General features: G+C 38.5%; 1 protein-coding gene across 1 annotated transcript in view; it reads right to left on the reverse strand.

Moving 5' to 3' along the window:
* Positions 1 to 15,312, reverse strand: part of ITGA8 (integrin, alpha 8) — a 119,210-nt gene that overhangs the window by 81,807 nt on the left and 22,091 nt on the right. The window contains exons 9-13 of the mRNA XM_010562705.1: positions 13,911 to 13,954; positions 12,860 to 12,916; positions 12,625 to 12,677; positions 6,979 to 7,184; positions 4,596 to 4,787 (exon numbers count right to left, since the gene is read on the reverse strand). Of these exons, the coding sequence (XP_010561007.1) occupies positions 4,596 to 4,787; positions 6,979 to 7,184; positions 12,625 to 12,677; positions 12,860 to 12,916; positions 13,911 to 13,954 (552 nt within the window). The remainder of the gene's footprint in view (positions 1 to 4,595; positions 4,788 to 6,978; positions 7,185 to 12,624; positions 12,678 to 12,859; positions 12,917 to 13,910; positions 13,955 to 15,312) is intronic.

Genomic DNA, 15,312 nt, shown 5'->3' on the forward strand with positions numbered 1-15,312 from the left:
ACTGACAGGACTGCTAATGAGATGGAAAAGCAGCCCTGTCTGTATGCTGACCCTACTATACGAAGTTTCATTTTTAGGTATGATGTTGACTAGGTGGCCATTCAGCTGTCTGTATGCTGCACTTTGTGCAGTGAGTGGCTACACAAGTGAAATAAATATTAAGTCGGGGCATGAGCTTGAGCACTGTGTTGGGACTGTCCACATTTTTACATTAGCACAGACTCTGGTCTGATTTTAGTGTGTGCAAGTTCGTACTCTCCCAGATAGTGGCCAGGAATGATCTTGGGAACAGCCTGGGTCAAGGACCAAAATTTTCCAAAAGGCAGTTTGGATACGGCCATCCTGCTTCAGTGGGGAGGAGGGTTTCATCTGGTGATTGTGAGTTGTGCTGTGCCATGTAGCCTCAAGGCCAGACCACTGTTCCTGGCCCACTTTATTTTCTTGCACAAACATAATCACTGCTACCAATGAAAAAGATTTGAGAGTATTGTTTTGTGAAGTACTAATTCTAGTTTTCTTCTCAGTAGGGTAGACACAGCTTTTTTTTATGTTGGGTAAGTTCAAAACCCCGGTCAATGGTAAAATCTTTATTAGAAGCAACGCAATTAGCCAGATGTAAATCACACTTCACACACTGCTCTTTATATAAAAATGTATGAAGAAGAGGCAGCAGTGATGGCAAACTGAACCATCTTCTGGTACAGCAGGACTGGTGTGCCATTTGCCTCTGCACAAGGAACAATTAAGTAAATAAGGGTTCCTTCCACAGGATTGCTAAAACTACATGGCTGAGGGAGGGAATATGGCAGAGGTCTGTAAAATAAGAGTGGACTAAAGAAGAATTGTTTACTGTCTCTTCAGTATAAGAACTAGGGCATATCCAAAGAAACCGCCCAGTGGAACATTCAAGACTTGAATGGGTTGCAGTGAAGAAGAACTACTTCTTCACAAAACATGCAGTTAGGCTGGGAGCCCCTTGCCACAGGTTGCTGTGGATGACAAAAGTTCACACGAGTTCTACAACTGATTGGTCAAATTCATGGAAGAAAAGTCTGTCAAGGGCTACTAAATTTTAAGATGCCACCTCTGACTCAGGAACACCTTGCTCTTCCAGTTGGTTAGAGCTGGGTGAATATTCTGAGAAATATCACAACAACTGTACAATTTCCTTGCCATCTGTTGTTGGCCACTGCTAGAGACAGGCTACGATGCTAGACAGATCTTTCATTTGTATCAGTATGGCTGTATTATGTTCTTCCCTGCCTCTGCTACTCCACCATTAAACCTGTCCATGATCAGTTTTCTCTCATATTTATTATGCAACTGGGGTCCTGGGGGACAAGAGGATCTTCCTCTGCCTTTTCTAGATAAGACCAGGAAGCAGGAGTTGGTCTCTCTCCCTTTGCTGGCCAAGAGTTGCAGGAAGAGGAAGAAGGAGAAACCACTCCTCCATCCACAGGAAAGCTGGAGGATTTGAACAGCACTGAGTATTAGGCAGCCTTTGTCTGCTCCCTATTTGCTTCTCTGTTCTTGAGCTTACCATGGCATTTGGATGAAGGGAGAAAGATATCACTTCCTGTACCAAATGGCTGCTCTTCTCCGGAAGGGCTAATAGGTAGATGTCAGCCTGAATTGAACTCCCAACCAAGAGAGGATTTAACCTTTGTCCAATAGGAGAAAAATTTGAGCGGGATTCAACCTCACTTTTTAGGAAACATATTCCTCAACTTGTAACTCAGACTATAAGAGCACTGGTTCCTGAGCTCATTATAGAGAGCCCAGGATGAAGCTCAGTGGTCTGTGACAAGAAGCCACACAAGCAAGTAATCTCTTCTGGCCTCTAGGTCTGTGACCTGCTCAAAGAACATTATTATTACATGGTCTGATTTAAAGAAGAAGGTCTGAAACTCTATAAGTTCTGAAAATGCTACACAGTGCATTAAAAACGAAATGGCAGTTAACTGCCATCACTCAGCCCCTTATTTCCTAGCAAGGATATGCCTGCCTCATGAACAATGTTAGGTGCAAGAGCTTGAGTAAGTTATACAAGCACAGCTATAGTTATATGAGTCCTCACAAACTGGTATCAGTCCTGAACTTCTTGTAAGCATGATCCCTTTTTTTGCTCATACGTCTTCACACAATGCTTGAACTCTAGCCATGGAAGAGCTAATTTCTTGGAGAAGATTTCTGAGAGTGATGAGTCAGCATAATTTGGTTTTATTACTTTTTTTCTTTTTATAAAATGGTTGATTTTATAATATACACATTAAAAAGCTTAAATGAAAAATTTTGAGATTTTTTTCTAATCTTTCACAACCCTCTTTGAATCACAGTCACAACCAGTAGTCTGGGAAGCACTGAATTAAAGGCTAGTTTCCTAGATCTTCTGTAGCCAGCAAATACCCTGCCTCTCAGCTGACATCTAAAATAAAACTTACTTCCTATTCCTTCTAAGTTCAGTCCCTCATTTCCTCCTTGTACAAGGGCTGCCCTTCAGCATTTCCGTCAGGAGGTGAAGAAGAAAAGCTCTTTGACACCAGAAGGATTACTTACTTCATTGCCTAGTGTGTTTGTCCCGGACTTGCATTTCCCCATATTATTTCCTTTCTTTTTTTTCCTTTTTCCCATAGGAAGGCATTCTTTTTTTGTGCTAATACTGTGCCATGGTTGTGCTATTTTTACAGCTCTGTTTTGGTGCTTCAAGTCTTTGTGAATTAAGGAAGAAGTGGTTGACTGACAGTAAGGTTTTCTTCTGTCGCTTTCTGACAGGTTTTCACCAGTACTCTGGAGTGCTCATCCAGATATTCAACTGAGGGATGGAGGGAAAAGCTAGTTATAGTAAATGCAAGGGTTGGGTTTTTTTTGCTAAAATAGGTAATTCATGTAATAAAACCAAATCATCTAACACATAGTGAGCTGATATCACAATGTGAAATTCTGCAGCTAGGATGATGCATAGTGGAGCCAACCAGGACAAGTAGAATAACTCCGAGAAATCTCACAATTCAATTGACTATAGGAGTTCCTCAGTACACATTTAGAAAGATCATGACCTATCCCCCAAACTTGTCACAAATTAGCTTAAAAGATGGTCCACATAAAGTATGCTAATACACTAGTGAAACTTCTATTCTTCTTTCTTCCCCATGTGACTCAAAGAAGACCTGAAAGAATTTCTCCCTTCCCTCTCTCTATCTTTTCAATCTTAGAAATGTCAAGAATGCCATATCCTGTTTTCTTTGGTTTTGCTGGGGGGCCTTGTGAGTGTTTTAGGAAATGTTTAAATGCTGAAACTTTAATAAAGAGCTCCATTGTCCAAAAGAACTTCATTAGTCATGGACAATGAAAGACTATTAATAGCAACATCAACAATATGCAAACAAAAAGTCAGAACAGTGTTTAAAAGCCCTTTTTTTTCTCAAATGCTAAAGATCCTCTCACTTCAGTCTTGTGATAGCCTCACTTTATTACTCTGCAGTCAGCTTTTCTGTTTGTAGAACTGTAATTTCTATTGTAAACACCCCTTCCCAAGAACTCTCTTCTGCTTTTGGAAAAAAGACACCTCTATCAAGGTTTTAACAATCCATCACAAAAAGGTAAAAGAGATCCCATTTTTGTCCCTTTGAAAATCACAATTTTCACTTTTGAAACAATACAACTTTTAAGAACACTAGCCTTGAAATAACCCAGGCTAACAAAAGTGATTTCATAGTAAATTAGGGAAGTAAAGACTATTAGCATTTTATTGTGATTAACCTTTCAAAATAACAAAATATGATGTTTTACTGCACACCCTTGCTAAGGCTTCTGAATTGTGATGAAAAGAAACAGAACAGATTTGCTTCTAGAGGAGAGAGAAAGAGTAAATACAAGCACATTTAAAATAGCTCCAACATTCAGACTGCTTAGACGCTAGGAACATGCCTCAAAAAAAAAACCCTTCCCCCATGAAACTCAGCTAATGTTACAAACTTGATAAATTTGAATGCATGTCAGGTAAACTAATAAGGAAGAATCAAAACTAAACTAAAAGGAAGAGTGCATATAGGAAAATGAAAACATAAAAGGGATGGAAAGGTCCAAATGAAATATCTGCCTTTAAGCAATGTCTTTGCACTCTCTGCTTTTTTGTAAAGCAATCAAAGCCATTAAGAATCTATATATAGCTCAGTGTCTCTTTGGACAGCAAAAAACAACTTAGCAACACAACCATGTCAATCCCTTCTTCTACAACACAACATGTTTTTAATTAAGAAAGAATGCCAGGATGAAGGAGACCTTAAAAGTTCAATAAGCTGAGAGCATTCAGTTTTTGGAAGTGGGGGGAAAGGGTTAAGGTTTTTATTGTAAACTTCACATGTTTTATGTTAATGTAACTATTTAAGCCCTTTCTTGCCTTCCTGATCATGTCTTTTGACAGGAAAGGGAGTATTTGTTTTGTCTGATTTTATCTCTCAGGAAAGCAAGCTAGAACTATCCAAAAATGTCTCTTCTTTATTCTGACCTCTGCCTTCCAAAAGGAGCAGTTTAGGCATGATGCATTTTCCAGAGAATGGAAGTATGAGATTCCCTTTCTAATGGAAAAATCTTACCTGGGTAATCATTCTTGTCTACATCTGAGTCTCCTCTTAGAGTGAAGCCAAATCCCGAAGGCATGGACTGTGAGGCCCAGGCTCCCTTGAGAACCTGGGAAGGGTTAGTATTTAACCCATTACTGTATCCATTGTAAATAAGCACTTTCCCTCTTCTGTCTTCTCCTGCAAATGGTGCACCAATAGCAATATCTGCAGTGCAACAGAAGAATAAAAAGAATGGGCACTATTAAAATAGAGCAAAAATTAAGTCCCTGCAGGAAAACAGACATAAATGGCTTCTGCTATATACATGCAAGAACTTCAACGTTCTGTACTTCTGTATGGATTCAAGTATTAAGGTAAATATACAAAAATGTTTGTAGTGTCTTTTCTGTGTCAAACTTTAATGACAAAAGCTTATAAAATCATCCTATGAAGGGGTTATTGCATTATACTAAATACCCTGTCCACACTGGATTCCTCCACCATATTCCCAGGGCATTTAATAAGCTTTAATAAACCAAGATCTAATGAATACCTGCTTCTACCTCCATATTTTTAAACAGACACAGATTTTCCTTGATTTCCTCTATTACCTAATTAATAAGGAGCAGCTCTTAGTTAATTTTCTTTTTCAAGATAAAATATTCAACATAGATAAAAAACTCCACCCCCTCAAACATCCAGTGTTTTAGTATGCAAAAGAGAACAACGGAATACGTATTCATCTATACAAAGCCAACAGCTTATTCAGAAATGGGAATAGTACCAAGTCAGAAATTTAACAGGAGGCCTTGGGCATTATGCAATTAAGCACTGCGATCCTTAAAAAAATGAGGAGGCATTAAAACATGCCATACCCAGGAAGCAGAACTCACAACGCTCTTATTTCCTATGCATGGGATGTGGAGAGAATCATGTGTCTAGACTGAGATTCAACAGCTGCACTAGCTGAGCTAGCCAATAGGAAATACTAGAGGAGGATACATATCTACAGCTCTCATTTTTAGGTTCTGGTCTAGGAGCTGATGCTGGACTCCTTTGTTAAACTTGACTTCAGCTCCTGGAATTTGTACCTTGACCCTAAAGGCAGGAGTGCACCAAACCTCTATGACTGGCACCTTCAGTTATGAAGCAGAAGACTTTGGCTCTAGATCCATCTTAGCCTTCTCTTTACAGTGAGCAAGAAAAGCAGGAATGTCTCCTCCCTGCCTTACCAGAATGCTAGAGAGCAGGGATACCAACCTTCCCTGCCCAGAGATGCTGTGGGTGTCTGCTATTGCTGACAGGTAGAAAACAGGAAGTCTCCACTGTGGGGTCCAGCTGGGCTGAACTCCATGGTGGGATTCCAGGACAACCCAATGAGGGTGTTCTCAGCAGTCACAATCCAGTGGCTTCTACCCACAGGATGGTATTTGGATTTTGTGTACTCTGAACCCCAATACTGTCCTACGGCTCCTGACATGACATCCCTTGCACAGGAGCCACACATTGGTTACATTGCCTTAAGAGTCTAGTGGCTACAGCACCATGAAAAACAGCCCTCAAGTTAAGGAGGTGCTGAGTCCATTAATTTTTCCTTAGTGGGCCAACTATCTTTGAGGCTACTATGCAAAATACCCCCTCCAGGAAAAACTCCTTGGGGTTTTAGATGCAGAGATGCCTGCTTTGCAGATCTCTAACATCCTGGAAATAAGAAGTAAGGAAATGCATACAGGGAAAACCAGGGGGCTACTGACCATGTCTAGGAGGCTAACTCTAGGTGCTCAAGGCATCCAGGCTATCTCAGATGATTAAGCAAGTTAGTGTACTTGGACTGTTTTCTTGAATTTAGGCTCCCAGTTAACTTACATGAACGTTTTGGTGTGTGTATGTGTGCTATAGGCATTTGAAAAAAGTGCCATTATGCACCTGTTTCTTTCGGTGCCTAAGTACCAATGGAAGTCTGATTCCAAAATAGTACATCTGCACTTGTCCAATTCTTTCACTGTGGGGAAAAATGCTCCACTTACTGACCCTTGTTCAATTCTCAAACTCATCCAAGCATTTGAGGAGAGAAGGAGAACTCTTGCTTTTAAACAAATGCAATATCTTAAGTAAGTATTTAAATTTAATTATAGTCATAAAACAGATAATATTTTTATTCAAATGAACATGCTAATATTTAGTAAAAAATAGCACTGTAGTCAATATGACTGCCCTCTTATAGGTAAGATTTTCATGGTTTGGCCATCAATATCAGTTTCATTAGGATTAGTGTAAATTCTCATGACTTTCAAAGGCAGTTACATGTTAAAAAGCCTTTTTCAGCCGCTGCACAGACACTTCATATTCATTGCTTAGCCATTTTTTATTTCAATGTTATACAGAGATATATATTACTACATTACATATAATTTACCATTATATCCATCTTGATTGAGATCTCCAAGGTGCGTGATTGCACTGCCAAATCTACCAAACACTTCAGTGCCTGTCAAAATTTGCGCATCTCGGAAGACGAAAGCACTTTCTTGCAGGTATAGATAAACTTGCCCAACTTCTTTAGGCTTGCTCTCAAATTCTCGTTCCATAAAGAGAGGGGCGCCAACTAAGATATCATCTAAACTGGAACAGTCAAACAAAAAACAGTGTCAGTGAGAGACTGAGTGTAATCAACACAGTTCATGTATTTGTTAAACAGGAAGCTGATAATTATCACAGAGTCATAGACTAACTGAGGTAAGAAGGCACTTCTGGAGTTCTCGTCCAAACACTTGGTCAAAGCATGGTCAACTAGGGAAGGCCATGCCCACTCCAGTTTTGAATATCTCCATGGATGGAGACTCCACTCTCTGGGCAACCACTTCCAGTGTTTGATCACCCTCACAGCAAAAACATTTCTTCCTAGGTTTAAACAGAATTTCTTGCACTTCAATTTATGCCCACAATAGACACTGAAAAGCTATACTTTGCAGTTAGTGACCCGGAAGTCAGGAATTTAACTAAGAGGGGGGGATCTGTGTTACTAGAACAAATTCTGTCCATCTATCTTCCTAACAGTGCTAGTGAGAGATAAATTTTAGTATAAAATCTAGTTTTTAAAAATTATACAACAGTAAGTGAACAAAACAGAACAAAAATTGCTACTTTCCAGCAGATTTTTGAAGTAATATACATGAAACACAGGTAGAGCATCAATTAATGGAGAATGCCTCATCACTAATTCAAATGGAAGCTGAGAGACAAAGCCAAAGCTTTATTTCTGAAAACACTTCTGTTAAATATTAGGTACTTAAGTAGTTGCAGCACTCACGTAATTTGCTGTGTTAAGTATTAAAGAGAAAGGACATAATAAAATCACAAAAATATGAGGCTTAGAAGGAAAAGTCCTTCTGTCCATTTTGCTACTCCAAGAAGAATCAGTAAAAGAAGACAGACTAATCAAAGGACATTTTGCACGTTGTTGTTCTAAATGGGGGTGTTTTGAAACGTTACCAACATTTATTTAGCAGGAAAAAAAGACCCTTTACTGGACAGTAAAGAATAAAATCAAGCAAGATTGACAGACACATAACAAACAGAAATATTCTTAATAGATTATTCTGAGATATGAAATGATAGTATTAATTTCTGAAGGTTGCTCAAGCCTGTGTAAACTAATAGGACAATTCCCATTATATTCAGTGGACATTGGTCATCCATATTAAGGACCTCTGTTACTGCAAATAATCAGTACTACTTGATCCCAGGATTTTTAATTTGGAAAACATATTCACTTGCTCTAACATGAAACTTTGTTCAAACTTTGTAAAACTTGTAGAAAACTTTCTACTCTCAATTCATCATATTCCTAATAGCGATGTTTTCACAAAGGCTTTATCCATCAGTAAACCAATTAGTAAAATTGCACTACATTGTTTTTCCCAATTCTGATAGAAAAAAAACCCTGTATGATTTAGGAGTAGCTTAGCTACTACTTTACCATACATACATACTATGGCTCTAAGATATATACCATAGAATTTAGTACAGAATATCTCATCTACAAGCCTTTTAATCACATTGTAGAACTTAAACATTCTATAAATTGTGACAAAGTACTTCTAGAAATGTTATTTTTCTATGAAGTTTTATAGTATGTTTCCATAAAGGAAACTGTAATTCAAAATGTTAAGTCACTTTGGTACAGTTGTTCTATTCTTTATATGTCAGATTTTACCCCATGGCATGAATAACTAAAAAAGGAAGGAAGCAGACGCTGCTTGACATCAAAGGTAGGATTTTCCTTTCACACTAAACATCAAAAGTCCTCCTCTACTAGTGGAAGATGTTCGTGGTTTGGACAGAATGTCAGCTGAAATGGTTGCCATGAAACAATAGCAACAACAAAAACAGATCATGAATGTTCTTTTTATTACAAGTTATTTCACGTGTGCCATGTACTAAAAGCATTACACAGTAGCACTATCATCAATTATTATATTACATAGCGGTCCAGATATTCCCAGTAAGATTGGGACCCCATGGTGTTACATGCTGTATAAACCATGAAGTAAAGATGAGCTTGGCTCCAATTAATATTTTACGAGTGAAGGATTGTAAGACTAAGGGAAGATTTTTTTAGAGGTGGTAAGGAACCAAAAGATTCAGAGCCAGGAAGCTCCCAGTACATTGATGTAAAATAAGTAGATACCTAGATGCCTTTAAAACTCTGCTCCATAGGGCAATATCCAGAGTTTCTAAAATCGTGCAGAGAGAGGCAGACTATTTATTACCCACAGTGGCCTAACATTCTCTAAGCAACAGCCTAACCCAGAATACAAGATTCAACAGGAGCTGGAGTCTGTTGCGCAGGGCTCACAGCATCTCAGCTGGAAGTGCACAGTGCTGGGTTATTTTTCTAGGAAAATTTCTACTTTGTTAAAACAAATGACAATGACTGTATAAAATGCATGAATAGTCTAAGCAGCAAGGACCAGAAACCAGTAGCTAAGATGTCTCACCTTCTGATGTGCTGAGGGAAAGCTGGGAGGAAGGCAGTCATCTAAATTACATTGACCTATTTCTAAACTGGTTACGGTCGCAGAGCTACCTGGAACACCCTCAGCATTTAGTTTGCCTTCCCTCCAGGTCTTAGCATGTCCCACCAACACCAAAGCCTTCCTTTCCTCACTCCCTTGATCTTCCCCCTTCTCTGTCGGTGCCAAGCTCTGTAGGTCGAAGCAAGCTGCTTCAGCAAGTCCTGTGAAAGAAGGAATTCTCCCTCACACAGTTCTAGAGGTTTGGGTTTGGGTTTGGTTTTTTGCACAGTCACAGCAGTGTACTATGACCAGAGAGGAAGGATTCTTCAGCTACCCTGCTCTCTCTTTGATCTTCATTTACTTATTCCTGGTTTCTCTCCGAGAGGGTAATAAGCAAGCAATTGCTACGTACCATGCTTTACAGTCAGTTTTACCTTCCAGCTCCTACAGTTTAAGTATTTAGACATCAAGCAGTCAAGGGGGGGTCACTTGTTTGGTTATAAATACTTATGTGATTAGAATCATGCATTTTTGTTGGTGAAGGAGGATATTTCAATTGGCTTTTAAATTGTAGGAGTTTATATTTACAAAATTGGAGTTCTGAGCCAAATTCAGGTTGATGTGATCCCCTTTAAAAGGCCATAAAAGCAAAGGAAAATCAAAAGGCCCTAGACAGTAATATTAAACCATAAAGTGCAGTTCAGTTTGCAGTGGTATTTTGAACTGGTTCTTTAGATTTATTTCATTACTGCACTAAGATGTTGCAGTTCACATAAATTATATGTTCGTTTTTGTTCCAGCACAGAAAGGTAACCAGCCAGTATTGCTTCCCTTCTGATAAAAAAAAAACAACTTTAAAAAGAACAAGCTGACCACCTGCTGAGACTGTATGCAGTTTCTTTGTATCCTGCTGAGTAATAAAAAGCAGGAGTATGGGAAATGTCAAGAGGTCAAAGTATAACTATGGGAAGCTTTGATATAGGCCAAATAAAAGACCAGTAAACAGTTTATTCCACTATTTTATTGGACTGTTTCAGTCTAAATTGAAAGTGTTCTCTTCTTTCCTCTTTACTGGGAATGTAGTCTGTAAGTTGATGGCAAAGCTTGTTGTTAAGTTTCATTGTGGATTTCTCATTATTAGCAGTGGCAACTAAACAGTAGTTCAAACAATATCCTCAATTTCCCTGTTCTGCCTACAATCCTGATGTGGTGCAGATAAAACTGCAAGAGTCACTCTGGAACACCTGCAGGACTGCTGGAGCAGAAGGTCTACAGAACTTTTTTCCCAGGATGAGCCTAATCTTTGAGCCATGTCTTCAATCTTATTACAGCAAATCATCATTCCTATTAATCTTCTCAGCATGTAACTTAATCAGGTTTCTCATACTGATAAGGCCATCACTACCTCCTTTATCCTTAGCTGCACAAAAACCCCAAGGAATTTGAAGTGGTCATTTCCCTTTTGCTTTTTTTTTTCCTCTCTCTGTTTTACTCTCCCTTTCAGATAAATATTTCTATTGACTGTATGTGCAAACTAACAAAGACAGACTACATATCTAATCGGACATGTTTATCAAGTAGAGCTTTTTGTGTTTTGTTTTCTGTGGGATGTTTGGATCTCAGAGAGAGTCATTAGATTTCTTTTAAGATATATACTGGGAGACCACACAAGCCTCAACAGCAGTTTGATTATATTATTGACATAAACTGTGGTCTTAGAGGTACACAGAAAATATGAGACCTGCCAAGTAACCCTATGGTCCACAGGAAATAACCTGCACAGGAAATAGTTTGGTTCAGTGAGAAGTTAAATAGCAAGTTCCCCGAAAGTCTAATGAGTGTCTATTGTAACTTAGATTAATGTTTCTCCACCCTTTCACATTAGTAATGCAAAATGGTAGGAATAAATGAACCCTGACTCTGTATATCATAAAAATAGGAATTTTCAAAAGCTATGGTACTATGACAAAATTTCACCTCAGAAACTTGGAAAGATTGGAGTACTATGAAGCCATCACAAAAACTGTTGAAGCTTTTCTGTTTGTTTGTTTTTGTTTTGGAACTGCAGTAATATTTTATCACCTCATTACTTTTCTCTTTTCTTGTATTTCTCACTCTTTAAAGGGTCGCTAGTCACTGATGGGAAGCAATGATTTAGCCCAGAAAAATTATTTAATGCAGTATGTTTAAGCACCTAATAAGAAATAATCACAAGAAAAGAATATGAAGTAGACACATCTGAGACATTTTGCAATAGGCAAGAGCATATCGCAGCTCTAAATATAATCCTGGCTCACCTTTGGGCAGATTTCCAAGTCTCTGAGCTTCAGGCATCTTTATCTCCTTGCTAGAAAGCTAGTATCAATAATCACTTACTAAAGTCCTGATCTTCCAAAATATTTAATCTGACTTTACATGAGTTCAAAGTTAGCAAGCGTTTTGTTCAACAGGGCCTGAAATCCCCGAATCTCTTAGGCATGACCCTGGCAGCTGAGCAGCATTCTCCCTCAGACAAGCACAATGCCTGTCAACAACTACGGGCCATAGACACTTTTTGGTCCTCTGGATGGTGAAAATGGGTGCCCAACCAGCAGGTGCTGCAATGAGGAGCTGATAATATTGGAAAGCTTTTAAAATTGAGAAGCGAAGCTATGGACAGTCCACGTGTGAGAAGACTTACCTGCTTTCGAGAATGGGAGAATGAACTTTTGACTTTCACCTATTTCTTCCCCGCAGTAGCTAGCACCGTTTATTCATTGTTCTTCTACCTCGATCTGTTTCCTAAGAATTTGGTCATTCCCGCTCTGCCATGCTGCTTTGAATAAATATTCAGGAAGATAAACTCACCCAAACTAGGCCTGCAAATACTTGTGCCACTGTGATTGCACAAAAATAACCCTATGTGAACAGTTAAAATTAGAAAAGCAGAGAAGCCAAGAGAAGCATTTTGAGGTATGAAGCACCTGAAAACCTATGTTTATTAATAAATATCAGGCATTGCTTCTATGAATGTTCAGTGGAGCTGAATATATTTGGTAACCTACCCATCATTGTTAACATCAGATACTGCAACAGTGTACCCAAAATAAGACGCCATCTGGAAATAAAAAACAACAGATAGGCTTTCATATCAGATGTCAATTTTTAAATTTTTTTTACTGATAATCCTCTTTGTTTCTATGGTCATTAATTCTAAAAAATATTTTATATATTCTTGAAACTATGTTAATGAAACTATATCCTCTAGAGAAGGATCATCACATAGTTGCTTGACATTACCTGTTCACCAGTGAAGTTCTGGATAAAGGTCAAGTCTGAAGAATTAATAATTGAGACCTGGTAACAGAAAAATATGGAAAGTTTCAAGCACACATGGAGATGCTACAGCATAACATCACTGCAAACCAATTTGACACATTGAAGGATGGTCCAAGTAGCCAAGAAAAATCAATTCTTTCATTTCACCACAGTTTTCCTGTAAGATCTTGAACAAATCACTAAGATTTTATGAGTCTCAGGTCCCACATGAATAAAATGGGCAAAAGACTATTTTCCTTCCTTACTGGACACTGTGAACAGCAGGAAATCACAGATTATCAGCTAATCAGTGACAACATTAGTACACATGAAAACATGAACTTAGAACATAAAGAAATATATGCATGCATACATATATATATATATATATATGACACACAGACACACCTTTTCTCTGAAAAATGGTATGAATAAGTTCCAGAGACACAAGGAGTTTTGGGTCCACAAAACTAGCAGATGTGTCTGTGGCTGGGATCTCTGTTTCCCAATCAGGTTAGTTCTGAAACTTTTTTTTCCTATGAGGTAAAAGATGTATCCACAACCATAGATTGTTTTCTTCCTTCACTTCTAACTGCATATCATGACTCTCTGCATCTGGTATTCAGTGTATACACTTAGAGTGCTGAAAATAAACACTGGGTACGAATAATCTGAACTTGGACTTCTCTCCACTGTGGACACAGCATTGCATATGAAATATGTTAACCTATGGGTAAGCTCAGGTTTGATAAAGCTCAGTGGGTATAGTGATACTAGTCACACTCCAAGTATGCTTGTAATTGGCTATTGAAAACAAACTTCAGAAAGGACTAAGTGCTTAATATTCAAAGCCCAAACTGGTAAGGCATTTCAACCCAGCCAGGTAAGCCTGAGGGTGGAAGTCAGTGGCAGTTTTCTCTGATTAGAAGGTTTGGGATCAAAGAGACAGAAAATATAATGTAGACTTTAATCTTCCAAATGGTCTGACTGCATTCTCACTATAAAAGGGATAAAATGTGGCTCCAGTACATACATAGCCAAAGTTCTGTGCTCCCCTCGGGACTCCAGCAACCAACTCTGAAAAGATAAATGATCAGCAGTGAACTGGTTATGCTGTCATCTGAGTGGTGCATGCAACATGCATCCCACGCCACTTAAATTCTTCCTTGACATATAACCCTTAGGAATTTGGGGTTTTATCTTATCAGAAACACCTGCAAATCACTTCAAGACATTAATTCATAAGATTTTAACATTCATTCAGTGCATCTAGTTGCATGAAATATTACATCTTAACTGTTGAATAGACTCATCCAGAAATCTCTTTCTGCTGAGCATTACTTAGCATAGCACAGTGTAATAAAGCTCTAAGTACAATTCAGCTTGTTACCTGACAGCTGTGGATTGATGGAACCAGAATTGGTTGTGGCATCACACACTACAGTACAGAAGTTAAACACAATTGTCCTTACAAATAACCCTTTTCTTTCTGGCTGCACAACAGTTTGTCTCATCTGTTACTTGGCTTGATGCCATGAAAGTGTTTTGACAAGTTCTGCACAGGCTATCTGAAAGCATTACAAGGAATTTTTTTGTGAGTGGCATTGGGAGAATCCATTGAAGAAGAACATGAAACATTGGACCTAGCTGCATTCTAGGATATAATTCTGCTCAATGGTGAAATCTTAAACAACTAGTGGAAAAAATGGAAAAAAAAGAAGAAAGGAGCAAAGTTACAGCCTGCAGTCTTATTGTATAAACCTTCCCTCATTAGGATATCCACATCAGAAGACAGCAGCAGGAACTTCAGATACCAAAGCACTTCAGACACCTGCTTGTATTGACCTAGCATTCCTCTGTTCTTCTCTGGGTTTATATACTCCACTGTGGTTGATTGTGTTTGGTCAAGGGGAGATGGAAGCAGTAACGAAGGATTGAACAGGACACAAGATGATTCCCAGGTCAGCCAACAATGCGATTCTTTGTGCCAATCGTTCACATGACTTACTGATTCAAGAACCATCCATTATAAAAATGTGAGTATGCATTAAAAAAAAAAAATATATATAGGTGGCTGCAGCCTTCCATTACCAGGAATGCATCTTTTTTTCCACATTATAGCACTCAGCTCAAAATTTTCTTTTTTTTTTTTTTTTTAACCCAGAATGGCACAGGACAGGAAACTAACTTTACAGGGATTAAGCAGCAGCAGTTCTGGGGAATGGGGTTCATTTCTAGAAATGTACTATGTCTCTATTGCCTTTGTGAGTCTGGACCATGGAGCTGTTCACCCCCTCAAGAAAGATACCCCTTAAGCAATACTTTCTGACAGACTGTCAGCCTTACACAAGAAACATAGCTCCTAAGGTATGAAACACCAGGGATCACAGATATTTTCAGGTAACTATATGTTTTAAAATCTTGTACAATTTCAG

This window comes from Haliaeetus leucocephalus, unplaced genomic scaffold (assembly GCF_000737465.1).
Source record: "Haliaeetus leucocephalus isolate CR32 unplaced genomic scaffold, Haliaeetus_leucocephalus-4.0 Scaffold0, whole genome shotgun sequence".
In the NCBI taxonomy this organism is placed as follows: domain Eukaryota; kingdom Metazoa; phylum Chordata; class Aves; order Accipitriformes; family Accipitridae; genus Haliaeetus; species Haliaeetus leucocephalus.